Raw genomic sequence first — 12839 nt, forward strand, 5'->3', positions numbered from 1 at the left:
CAAAAGCTGCCATCCCTGAAACAGCCACTTGAAGCTGGCTCACAAACACTATAAAACATGCACACCTGCATTCTGAAGGCTACCATGTGGTGATACCTGTGGTTGCAAAAAGACGTAACGCTAATATAGAAATCTACGGGTCTCTGTCTTGAGGCTTGAGGCCTTAAAACAGGACTTCACAAACCAGCGGATGAAGTCATGGTAACTGAATCCATCTTTTATGTTGTATTTCTGGGCTGGCTCCAAGAACAAGTTGGTCCTTTTGCACTCCAGTTTTCATAAACCCTACAGCAGAAGTGAAGATGTGTACAGCCTGCTAATTTGGCACTTCATGACAACTATTAAGACCTTAAAGCTGTATTACTAAGGCTGTTGCCATTTTGCATGACTGGCTGGTTCCAACACATGTGGCTTTAGTCGCTAGCTGTAAGCTTTGCTTCAGCTCTGCTAGCCGGGGTCACGGAGCTTGACACGAATTGACTGCGTTTGCAGTGTTGGTGCCTATTTGCCAAACAAATACAACTTAGCAGTGCGATTAACGTACTAACCTTGAAAGAAGACTGCATTCTAATGTTGGTAAGTGATCTCTTATTTTATGTGCATGTTGCTTAATTAGCAGGTTCATGTGCTATGCCGCTTCAAGCTAGCTAGCTAGTTGCTTTTTTTTTTTAATATAATGCAAACACGACTGTCACTTCTCATGTTTTATCCTAGAAGCCGTTTTGAGTTTCTGATGTGTAAGGGTAGAAGCAAATATGTGTCGGCCTTGATCACACTTATTCAGTAAACACAGTTTAGGGATGTTGGCCTTCCTCCAGCTCCATGTGGGTTCATCGTGCCCCACCAACCACCCCGGTGATGCTCTTCGCTGGACAGAAGAGCGATACAGTTTCATTGAGCAGTTTAAACTTAAAAAAAAAGAGGAAGAAGAGTGTAAAGTGTGGCAGTAAGGTTTTCTATGTGCTCTCCCTGTTTCCCTGGCAACGGACATATTGACATGCTGCAGTGCTGCTGCTGGAAGTTGGCGGGCAGCCAGGAAGTACCCTGCCTGCACACAATCTCACATTCAGTCCTTTGCCAGCACTATCACTCCAGCTTCACGCAATTCCCATCTCACTTTTGTTCCCCATCTTGGTTGGTTTCTGAGACCAGCTGAACGCCAGTCTGAAGACTAATGACTTGGGTGGATTGTGTAGCGTGTGTTTGTTGGGTGTTGTTAGGCAGAGAGCGGAAAAGAAAGACAGCACGACGGGGGAGGGCGAGCAAGTAAGAGCCAGAGAAAAACATGGAAGGAGGGAGGAAGGGAGGGGTAAAGTCTGTGCCATGCAGTGCTTGCATGTTAAGATGAATAGAGTGGAAGGCGAGCCTCGTGTTATGTTACAGGAACATAGTAGTGGCTTGGGGGGTTGGGCTCTACATCAACAGATGGATAAACCCGAGAGAAGAATGCGTGCCAAGCGCCAAATGTATCAGCGGCTTGCTGGGGCATGAAAATGTCAGGTGTCAGCGGCGAGCCACGCGGTCGCTGCTATTTATACAATCCACCATGTGCTGAATGTACACATAAGGCCTTGTGAACGAGGATGACGGGGGCTAAGGGTAGGAGTATTGCCAGGCAGAGGAGGAGCAGAACGGGCTAGATGAGTGGCTGACTCACCTCTTTATCTGCCATGGATACAGACAGCCTGAGAGGAGCCTCCGTGGCCCTATGTGTTCACATGGGTTGGGCAAGGAAATGTCAACACTACAGACGGTTGCGCATATCTAACAACTTCATGGCGGGATAAGGGCTAGCATTATCTCATCTGCAGAGCAGCTCTGCTAGGAAAGCTGTACTTAAATCTGGGGCAAGTGTTGACTGGTCATGTTAGAAACACAACGCACAGCAGCTACGATGCGCTGTTTTTCAGCTTTCTTTTTCTGCTGCCGTCTTCGAAGGGCAAAAATGACACACGCAGCTCGGAAAGGAAATTCGCCACAGCTCCATGCTGACTGAAAGCAATTTAGTGGGTTCTTACTCTCCAATTAGTGACTGGCTGGTGAACGAGTAACCCCATCAAAACACATCAGTTGGCATTTTGTTGCACGGCCTTTTGCAAAGCCCTCAGGGTCTGTGTCAACTGCGTCCTTGTCCGGACAAAGCCGTCTAAACCCAGGATTTCATTTCCACATTGTGCCCCGGTGTCCCCTTCATTGTTGATTTTTCCACTATGTGCAAGGCCAGGGCATTTGTACCAGTCTGTTAGGCCCACGTCAAAAGGAAAAGTATCTGCCGTTGATGGCTAGGCCATTCTTGTTATTCATGTCATGCCTGGTGGTTTAGTAGGGCAGGGTGCAGAATTTTCCAGAAGCAGCTGTGTGCTAGTGAAACTGACAGCACGCCAGCCCAAAAGGGTTTCTTTCTCTCTCCTCTCACTCTCCAAAACCCTCCCGCCCCTCCCTTTCCCCTCCATCGGCATGCTTGGCTCGATGCCCGGACTTACTCAAACTCACACTCAACCAGAAATATCCGCTCTCCCACCCCTCCCTCCCCTGAACATATCCCTCTGGCTGAACAGAGAAGCTTCCATCACTGCGGATGACATTGGATCATTTTTCTCCCCCTGCACATTCCAGTCAAAGAGGAGGACAAGGGAGGGGAGCGGCTGCTGTTTCTGCTCTGTGATTATATCATTACAGAGCAGCAGACATGTATACAGTATATCAAGACACAACCTGTCATTAGCATACTTTATTTCGTGATGGCTAAATACAAGAGCGTTTTAGTTGGATCCAAATAGATGGATCGCCTTTGTGCCCCGTAGCACAGAATTATCCGTGAAGGCTTTTCTCCAAGCGCTCTGAATTTCACTCCATCAACCTTGAGATATAAAAACCCTTCTCTTATTTACTGTACCATTATCCCCCACGCCCCACCCCCCCGGCACCTGTTGAGACATGCTCTACCCAAGCTATCAGATACTCCGAATCAGCTCTGCTTGCGATCTAAATAAACCTGTCCGAGCGACGCGGTTGTGTAACGCACTCGAAGTCACCGGCTCTAATAATAGAACCCACCTGTCAAGCACAGGCCCTGCTTGTTCTCTCTGTTGACCTGACCCCCTCTCGCTCTTTAACGCCAACTCAAACGTCCTGTGGCTGCGAAGATAACCTAAACAGTTCACGAGAAAATTAGTTCAAACAAACACAGAAAACAATAGGAGAGGGAGGAGCGAGAGGTGGAGGTGAAATCAAGACAATAGAGCACTTGATTGGCAAGGGAGACCAAACAAAGGCGATAAAAGCTTTATTCTGCCTCTGTAGAGATTGTGCTGTGGCTGCCACTATAAGCCTTGATTGACAACAACATTAGCACTCAGAGAAGAAATGGCTCCCACTCACAGTTATGTAACATTAAAAAAAAATACAGTGAGTTTGTGGATGGGTATTAGTGTGTGTGTGTGTGTGTGTGTGTGTGTGTGTGTGTGTGTGTGTGTGTGGGCATGTACACATGACGTATTCCCAGATAAAAACAAAAGTGACAGGATATCTAAGAGTGTTGTTCTTATCTTCTGACAACTGTATGCCTTTAAGGAGATGAAAGGCAGTGTACAACACACTGAAGATCTCTCAGGAATCCTGGATTTATGCAGCACATAAAAGTTGTCTCAGACATTTTTTTTTTTTTTTTTTTTTTGTGGTGCTTTGTTGTTTGGCAACACGACAGTGAAAGTTTAATTGCGTGTTTGTGGTGGTGGCAGCTGATCTCGTTGCATGCAGACACTGGGTGCTGTGTCCCAGCTTGAACTGGCCATAATTGTCCCCGGCCATAACCCTAGAGAGGAGCAGGCGAGGAGCAGAGAGGGACGGCAGGAAATGAGCAACCCATAATACATCACCACAGATCTGCTGACACACCCCAGGGACCGAGCGATTCATCAGACCACCAGCCCGCCCTCTCATCAGGACATTCAGATTCAGACCAGCAGAGCAGAGAAGGCTGCGTTCAGATGGTCAGCTAAAACATTTTTGCTGCATCATGTCACTGCAGATGTTGTCCTTCCTTTTTATCTCAACACGAATCATGATTATTTGAAATGATCTGTTTAACCTCTGGATCGTGACCGCAGGCACGCTCTGTTTTCCATACATGGGCTTTGCGTTGTTATTCATGCTTTAAAGGCGGTGCGCAGATGGCCCTCACAAGCCATCACATCCATGAAATCCAGGCTTTCAGCTGACTAAACAAGCATCTCGGGGGGTGCAGAGAGACAGACAGTCACCTGCCATCCCACCCCCACAAATGCCTTTACACACACACATATACACACACATGCAAACACAAGCTTGCACACTATAACCACCACAAAGCTGACAGCTCAACCAAAGGTTCATTCACCAGACAGCACATTTTTGAGCAACACTCCAGCAGACAGTCAATCACTGTAATTGCATCTGAGTTTCTGAAAAGGTCTGGCTCCCAGTCTTTCTGTATATAGTGCATTTTGATGAACTGTAGTTCATTTTGGTTTTTTCAAAAAAAAAATTTTTTTTTTCTCAAAAGAGCACTGAAAATCTGCAGCAGGGCAGCTGGCTGAGGATCCTTCTAGACCAAAGCTGTGCTTGCTGTTCCTGCGTTTACTTTTAGCATGGCTCATATTGACAGCTAAATCTAACTTTAGTTTGGTATGTCAAAGGCAGCAGCAAGCATCTTACTACTCTGACTGGCACACACCTCCCAAAGGCCCAAAATATCATGTCCGGAAGGTAGAGTTCAACCAGAGAAAAATAGAAGCCATGACTTCTGCTGAGCGCAACTGGATTTCTGTCATTATTAAAACTCTGCAGGGGTATATTTGTATTACAAATGTCTCAAGTGGCGCAAATTTAGACCTCCTTGTGGCCTATTTTCTCCAGCCACGCTGTTATGTACCAAATATTCTCGATTGCAGGAGATAACAGTCCCCTCACACGCCTCCTATTTTTCATTTGGCATAGTAGCACCATGCCATCTTATCAGCTGATCCTGAGCCAGAAGCTAGGAGTAGTTGCTCAGCAGAAAGAGGAGGGATTGTGCTGGGCTCGGCTATAATATGAGAAAAAGCCCAAATGCTCTTGGATCAGTCCCATGCTTTGTCCTCATCCCTCATGTTGCCTCTCTCCCTTGTTCATTTTTCATCCTCTCTCCTTTCATCTTTTTGTCCTACGCCTCCTCTCCTTCCTCTGCATTCTGCTCACTCTCTTCCTGCACCTCTCTCTCCCTCTCTCTGCTCCACTTATAAGATTTGGCAGCACTCCAAGATCTGAGAAAAACATTGGAGGCATAGCCTCGTTCTGATGTCTGGAAAGAGGGGGAGACTGAGAGTGAGAGAGAGCGCCAGAGTCCTCATTTCCATTTCACAGACCTGATTTACTGCAACACCACAGCAAAAAGGAAGAATACTGGTGTTTGGAGAGGTTGAGTCAGAGAGAAAGGGATGCATGGAAAGATAAGGCAGGCAAACATCAAAAGGAAGAATAATGGAAAATTCCCAAAATGCAGTGATATAGCTAATAAAGAAATCCAGAGAGGGAAAGGTGTCCCCAAAATATCTTTAAAAAACTGTTTGTGTGCCCTCTTTAAGACACGGTCTTTGTTTATATTCAGTGCTGTACATGGAAAATAGTTCAGCTGCAGTCCAAAACTACATTTAAACACGTGTAATTACAGCAGAGAAAACACTGAACAATTCATGGTCCCCTTGCAGTAAACAACCCTCATACCAGTTTGAAGAAATCAAAAAAAAACACACACACACACAGATTTGGCACTCAGCATTGTAATCATCTTAACTTTGCTGGCCTTCATGGTAAACAGGCCAGTCAGATGTAAACCCCCATCTGCAGACCGAGCCAAGAATCAGAAGGGAAATTTTACACATCCTGCGGATCCTCCTAATTGCTGGTTGAAGCTCCAGCTTCTCCCCCGGTGCTGAGAAGAGAAGCCGTCATTACTAGTCTCGCAGGAGCCCGAGCCCAGCACCAAAGGGAAACTTTGATTGATGAAGAGAAAAAGAGGCAGATCTGAGCGTGTCCTCGATACAACATTTGCTGTGACCTTGTTTTCCCTGACAGGTCTAAAATTAACCAAGCGGATCAGTTATACTGGGAGTGGAGAAATGTAGACCAGATTCTCCTTTTGGCGCGTCCCCGTCTATGCTCGCTTTCAGGGGATTACAGCAGCACGAGCATGCCTTTTGATTTATTGCGCTAAACATGGATTCATTAGTGAAACAGCTGGCTACATTGAGTGCTTTAGTGTCTCCCACACAGGCCTTCCCTCCCTCCACCCACCCACTGGACCATATTCAACATTTTTGATGTAAAATAAATGCCTAAGGATTAGAATTTGTAGTAGTGTTTTTCAATGAACATGCTGTCAGCATTAGTGTTACGCTTGGCTGATCTTTCTAACAAAATGAATGCCCATAAATGCGATTATCTTTTAAAAACAGCGTAATTTTGGAGTATTTTTTTCCCCCCGTATGTTAAGGTGGCGAGAGGGAAGGAGAAACGCTTATCTGGTCGAGCGGGCAAGTAGTGCTGTAACGACAACAAATATGAACTCTGAGTTTTACTATCGTATCAACATCTTTGTGTAACACCCAAGTTAATCATTACAAGGGGAGGCAGCCAGGCAACACAGTCGCTGCATCACCAGTCTGTTATTGCCTTTCACTTAGCTTGATTAACAGGATCGTGTCAAGTAAATATCGATCAAACAGTCAATGAAGGATTTTATGACCATTGATTGGGTTTGGAGCCGCCTGATGAAGGATCTCTGGATTTCGGGGGTATTTCAAACACTTGAATCTGCTGCAAAAGACTGAGTGGGGGGAAATGAGGAATCAAATTAAGCTTTATCCAAGGTTGGACCTGGACCTGGCTAGGTTTTCTGTAAAATAATTTGAGGGTAAAGGCACATCAAAATCAGCAATGTTTGTCTTACAAAAATCCCTGGAGGTTCGTGTAAGTAACCAAAATGAAAACCTGAGTCATTAACCACAAATGGCTCCTGTTTGATTATACTGAAAACAGGGGAGATGAGTCACTTAAGCAGCAGCATAGAAAAATGCAAAAACAATTGTATAATGAGAAAAATTAAAGCCAACTTTATGCCATCAGCTCTGTGTGGCCCTTATCCTCACATGCTGGTTGTTTACTGAAACCTCCCCATAATGCTCCCTCCTGCTTATTAACCGACAGCCTGCACCGGAGCATCTGTGCCATGCACTGATTTCACCGGTAACTATGCAACGCCAGAGTGCTGTGTTATGACAGAGCCACTTCCAGGGACACAGTATCACTGTATTAGATATGGCGCAAGCTATTTCAGTCACCACTGGACAAACAGGTACTGGCTCTGCTGTAAATCTTTATGAGCACAGAGAGAGCGAGAGAAGGAGGCATGTTCAGTTACGTCTCATTGCATCACATTTCCAGGTTATATTCTCAGATGTGGCAATTTTAATTTGGTTGGCAGTGATAAGGAACAAGTAGGTCAACGAGTCAACCAATTAAAAAAAATCTCTGAGAACACCGTGTAAGGTGGAATAAGGAGTGGGCGTGTTGTTGACGAGCACAGTGAAGTGGTGTCCTTTATCAAAGTGGGCTGCATTTTTCCGTTTTAAAGTCCAACTGATAAGATAACTTTCCAAAGAACGGAAAAGGATGTGTAAACAAACAACTGCCTGGAAAACGCGCACTCATGAAAAACACTTTAAATCGCACTGTAAAAGCTGACGTAGGCCCTCGAGTTAACCTTTTATCCTTTTTACAACCCTTCTAAGTCTTCTCTGTTAGGGGACAATAATTATCCCTGCTTTCCTTAGTTGGGTAAATAGCCGAGTGCAAAGGCTGTGTTTTCATTCAACATCATGAATCAATCAGTTAATCGGGGACGCCACGCAGCCCATTAAGGAGTGGGTAATCACAGTTTTCAGGTTGCCTTCCAAAAATACATCTTAAACATGTCTGTCAGAGCAGGGAGGTCCGTAAATCCCCCAGCTGATAGGCACCATGTGAACTACAGCAGTAAAGCAACAATGTCAGAGCAATTTATGGGCCTTAAAAAAAACAAAAAAAACAATTTGCTTTTGGATTGGGTGAAAATCAGGGGGGCTAGCAAGAAGCAGATTATGCCTCAAATAATTACGCAACTGCCTACTACACCAAGTCCTCCTTTCTGCTGGATATTATCCTCCACGTCTGGGTCTGCGTGCTCAGCTACATGGGAGTCCTTTGTCTGAGAGAGCAAAAATAGTCTCAGGATTGCTTTTCATCTGCAGATACAGTAGCTGCAGTTTGTCCCTTAATGGCCCGCCGTGAGCTGCTCGTTGCTTGTAGAGATGAGTAAAGGCTGCCAGTAAAGAGACAGGGTTGCTGTTTTTTTGTGGCTCTGCTGCCAAGAAACTGCAGCAGTTACATTTACATTTGAAGGCATACAGAGCGAGGTTGGTATGTAAGGCAGCATAGATGTTTACTCTGTCCTTAGCGTATGGAAAGAGGGGGTTGTATTATGAGTGTATGTGTAGCACAGAAGGCTAAAATTGAAAGAAAATAGTGCTAATGCACCTAATGCATGCTTGGAGTTGGTTTGTGAAGCTGAGTTTATTCATTATTTGTGATTTGTCATCTGCAGACTGAACCAAAAGTGTTTTTTTTGTATAGTTTTTTTTTTTTAAATAACAAAATTGTCATTATATATATATATATATATATATATATTTAAAAAAAAAAAAAAGCCAAACACCTTTGGGATGTCAGACACAATCTGCATACAAGCTTGAAAATACACGTCGCCAGAATAAAGACCGAGAGTAGTTATTTTCAGGCAAGTCCAAATTTGTGGTTACACGACGTGGTTGCACTATTGTATCATGTTGACATTCATGCACTTTCTCATTACTGACTCGACAGATTCCAGCTGACTGAACATGACTTGGCACCTATTTCTGCAATCAGTTACAGCGATGCACAAAAAGTCAGGGACAATGTGTTTTTGTTTTTTTCCTGTTTTTTTTTTTTGTTTTTGTTTTTTTCCAGCCAAGCTTCTCCATGAATCACATAAGGCATGTGTGCAGAAAAAAAAAAAAAAAGCTTCCATCCTGCAGCTTGAAACAGTAGCCTGCCTGTGTTGTGTGCAGCGTAAATCAAGTCTCCTGAGCCGTCACAACAAGCCTGCATATCAGAGCCGAGAGCGCTATCTCGTCATCTGTCCACAGCCCCTGTGTCACTTATTCACTCAAATGAAGCAAGCTCAGACAATAAGTTCATACAAGATCAGAAATTGTATTTGGCAATTTTTAAACAAGTGCATACAAGTACAGCTAAAAGCATTTTTAGTTTTGCCAAGTGCTCGTAGAGTAGCATTAGTCACATTCTACGTTAAACAGGAACTGCCACCAGACCTAGAAGTACATCAAGAATTTTTGTTAAACATCAACAAAGAGGAACGTAGTTCATTATAATGAGTACATACCTTTATCTTCAAAAATATAGAAACACAATGTATTCAAAAATCAAAAATTATACAACCATGTTTACGAAGTATACTCTTCCCTTGGGTCCAATATGTACATGTCCATTAGTTTGTTTGAATGGTATGTATGTGATATTTATATATTTATACTCATATTTTTTTTGCTTCCCCTCCCCAAAGAAGTGTTCAGACAAAAATCAAGGGTCCCTCTCCTTTTTTACTTTGACATCTCCTGCAAGGATGGTGGCGATTTCTCCTTGCATGAAAGCCCATGGTACGTTCGAGCCAACCAGGGGGCATTTCTCTCCACTTGGACAGTACACTTCACCCGTGGCGCCTTGCTGCTTTATGCTTTCCCTCGAGCATGGGAAGCAGAACTTGTGAGAGGGCACAGACGGGCACTGAACAAAGTGTGTGTCCTCCAAACGCTCGTGGCACAGCGTGCAGCACAGAGGTATGCTGCCGGGTACAGAGGAGTCCGGAATGCTTTGTGGGGGGTGCACTTGGTCCATGCCCGGCACATGGGGGGTGCCTGCACCCGACGGCTCTCTCTGCGCCAGCCTCCTCTGATTAATGGAGGACGGCGACAGGGGGCTGCTGCTGTTCCTCCGGGTGGTGGAGTGGACTTGGTTGGCGTCCTTGGGAGAGCTGTTCCCACCTGCATTGTCTGCTGCCATGATGAGCGCCGCCATGGGGGACTGGCCGTTCTGGGCAGCCTCCGGTGGGGTGGTGCGGGAGTGAGGGGATATTGTGGAAGGGGGAGAGGCGAAGCTTGGTGGGGGAACTGGAGGCATTTTCAGTCCGTCAGTAGGTGGTGGTAACCACTGCTGTCCCTCTCCATTGAGCTTGGCAGCTGTCCCCTCTCCCTCTGGTTCAGGTGATGCTTTTCTCTTGATGCTCCGGGGATGTTTTCCTCTGTCTGGAGGTGGGAAAGGGTTAAACAAAACAGTTGAGTTGCACAGCTCATACAAGGATCAACAATTAGCCTGGAAGGGAAATGTGAATTTTGCCTATTTGTGCTGCACCACAGGCTACAAAACAATAACAAACACAGCAAAGGAGTCAAAAAATTAATTTATGAAACTCATAGTATTACCACATGGCTTTGTAATTACCTTTTTTTTGCTCATTTTAACACATTCCTGAGTGGAAATTAACAAAGATAGTACTAAAAAAGAAAAAAAATGCACACAATAGATAAAATATTGTTGGCTTTTAATGCTGCTGGAGACTCACCTGATTTGGAAGCAGTGGCGCTGGACTCATAGCTCATAACCCTTTGTGGCATGGGCACATGGTCCTTCTTGTACCTGGTTTCGAACGTGTGCAGAGCCATCAGGTCCCTCACCGTTTTGCCCTTGCCCATCCAGTCCGGGTCTGCCCTGTTTTTGTGGCTCTCCGGGATCTCCGGCGTGAGACTGTCGGGTCTGTGCTTCTCCTTCACCTCTCTGTCATGCTCGGTGCTGGAGACCGAGGCGGGTCTCTTGCCCAGGTCGGCGGGACTACCGGCCGCCAGAGCGGAGGGAAGCCCCATCTGGCCCCTACCGTTGACGGCATGGCCCGGGGGCATGCTCCCGTTAACCAAAGGCACTAAATTCGGCGGGTTATTCCTGCGCGGGTTGGGGCTCTGGCGGTTCAGCTCTGGTGGCTCGTCAGGCTTAGGAAATCCATTAGGTACCGGGATGCCGTTTGCCTGCCTGCCAGACTGATACTCTGGACCCAGCCTGGGCGGGCGGTCGGAGAGGGGGTAGCGGTCCAGAGGCTGCGGCGGCCGGGAGCCCGGATCTCCCCCCGCAGCGTGGTTGATCGCCTGGATCTCCTTCCCGGAGAGCTGCGACTTCCCCGGCCCGGGAGACCTGCCCTCCTGAAAACCGTGAGCCCTCTTAAGCTGCCGGGCAGTCTCGATGACAAACTCAATGCGGTCTGCTCCTTCGTAGTTGACACATCCCCTGCAGACGGGCTCGGTAAAATCCCAGATCATGGCCCAAGGCATGCGGGGCAAGTCGCATAAATAACACGACTGCCTCCTGGAAGAAGCAGCGACCGCCGCGGACGACATAGCGCTCGTCGTCGACCCCCCAAAAAGAAACCCAAAATGTTGCCTTTCTTCTCCTGTTCGCTCTCTTTTTTCCTCCTCCGAGCTCCCGTCAAAAGAAGCGAATAAAGAGCAATTTCCGTTTGTCGAAAAAAAAAATGTAATCTCGTCCTCTCTCCGACTTCTAGAGCAACAAGGTTGAAGTTTTAGAGGGAGAAGTTCATGACGGTGTGTACTTTACTACGGCGCTCCTCTATCTATCTCCGCTCACTCTCTACTACTGGCTCAATGTGGAGCAGTGACGTCACCACGGAGCTCTAAGCGCCTGCTTCCACTTCAGTTTCTATTGACTTGATTTCTTCGACAGACCCCCCCCCCCCACCGCCGCCACCACCATCACTACCACCACCACCTCTCCCCCCAACACACACACATACACTTTACTGCAGCCTCTGTCACTCGCCGCTTTTTTTTTTTATATGTATATATATATTTTAACTTAATCACCTGAGCCTCTGCCAAAAGAAGACAGCACCCAGTTCAGCCTCACCACCGCCTCCGACTCCGGAATAACCCACGCTCTTGTTATTATTATCAAATCTGCAAAAACAAAAATAAGAATAATAATAAAATGCGTCCACCGGTACCAGTCTGCACGCTACGAAAAAAACGGCTGTAGGTTAGTAATAGACCGCCAGGGGATAATATAAAAAAAAGCGACTTTCAAGCTCCTCCGGTTGCTGCTTTGTCCTAAATTCAGAGCATTATCCGGTTCAGGCTGCAGCTTGTTTTTCTCAATGCACCGCGCCTCGACGCAATGAGCTGCTGCTACTACTACTGTGCAGTGAATGAGGTGGGTCGACCCTAAGAAAAACAACTAATGTAATCCAATGGCAGTTCTTAGATATATATAGAGAGAGAAGCAGGTAGAATCTCAAAAATGTGTGTTGTTGCAGCACATGGGCACAATTTATAGGCTTCTTGGAGCGATTTTACAGCCCGCATTTTTCTTTTTTCTTTTTTTTTCTTTTTGTTGTGCCAGCTCAACAGAATTAAATCAGGATGTACACAGCTAGGCTTTTAGCTATGATTAGATAATATTTTCCTGGCTTGTTAATGTAAAAAAGAATGAGCGAGAGAGAGAAAGGGAAAAAAAGGCGCCTCCATCAGCCAGTAACCAGGAAGCTCAGTCATGAGGTGGGGATTTCCAGCCAGTGTGTTGTGAACTTGAATGGATTGGGGGTTACAGCATGAATATAGCCTACTGTAGCTGTGCCCACATTTTTTTTATTCTTGTGCACTGAA

General features: G+C 45.9%; 1 protein-coding gene across 1 annotated transcript; it reads right to left on the minus strand.

Annotated features, from left to right (window-relative positions):
* Positions 1-9289: 9289 nt before the first annotated feature.
* irf2bp2a (interferon regulatory factor 2 binding protein 2a) lies at positions 9290-11857 on the minus strand. Its single transcript, XM_030747744.1, has 2 exons — positions 10736-11857; positions 9290-10418 (listed from the first exon to the last, which is right to left on the minus strand). The coding sequence occupies exons 1-2, from the start codon at positions 11556-11558 to the stop codon at positions 9697-9699; spliced, it is 1545 nt and encodes a 514-aa protein (XP_030603604.1). The 5' UTR covers positions 11559-11857; the 3' UTR covers positions 9290-9696.
* Positions 11858-12839: the final 982 nt, after the last annotated feature.

Source organism: Archocentrus centrarchus, chromosome 15, assembly GCF_007364275.1.
Source record: "Archocentrus centrarchus isolate MPI-CPG fArcCen1 chromosome 15, fArcCen1, whole genome shotgun sequence".
Taxonomy (NCBI): Eukaryota; Metazoa; Chordata; class Actinopteri; order Cichliformes; family Cichlidae; genus Archocentrus; species Archocentrus centrarchus.

Excerpts from the sequence above, each read along its gene's own strand:
- irf2bp2a (XM_030747744.1), bottom strand. The coding sequence starts at position 11,558 with ATGTCGTCCGCGGCGGTCGCTGCTTCTTCCAGGAGGCAGTCGTGTTAT. Across the intron at positions 10,419-10,735 it reads CGCCACTGCTTCCAAATCAG|ACAGAGGAAAACATCCCCGG; the intron begins GTGAGTCTCCAG and ends TCCCACCTCCAG.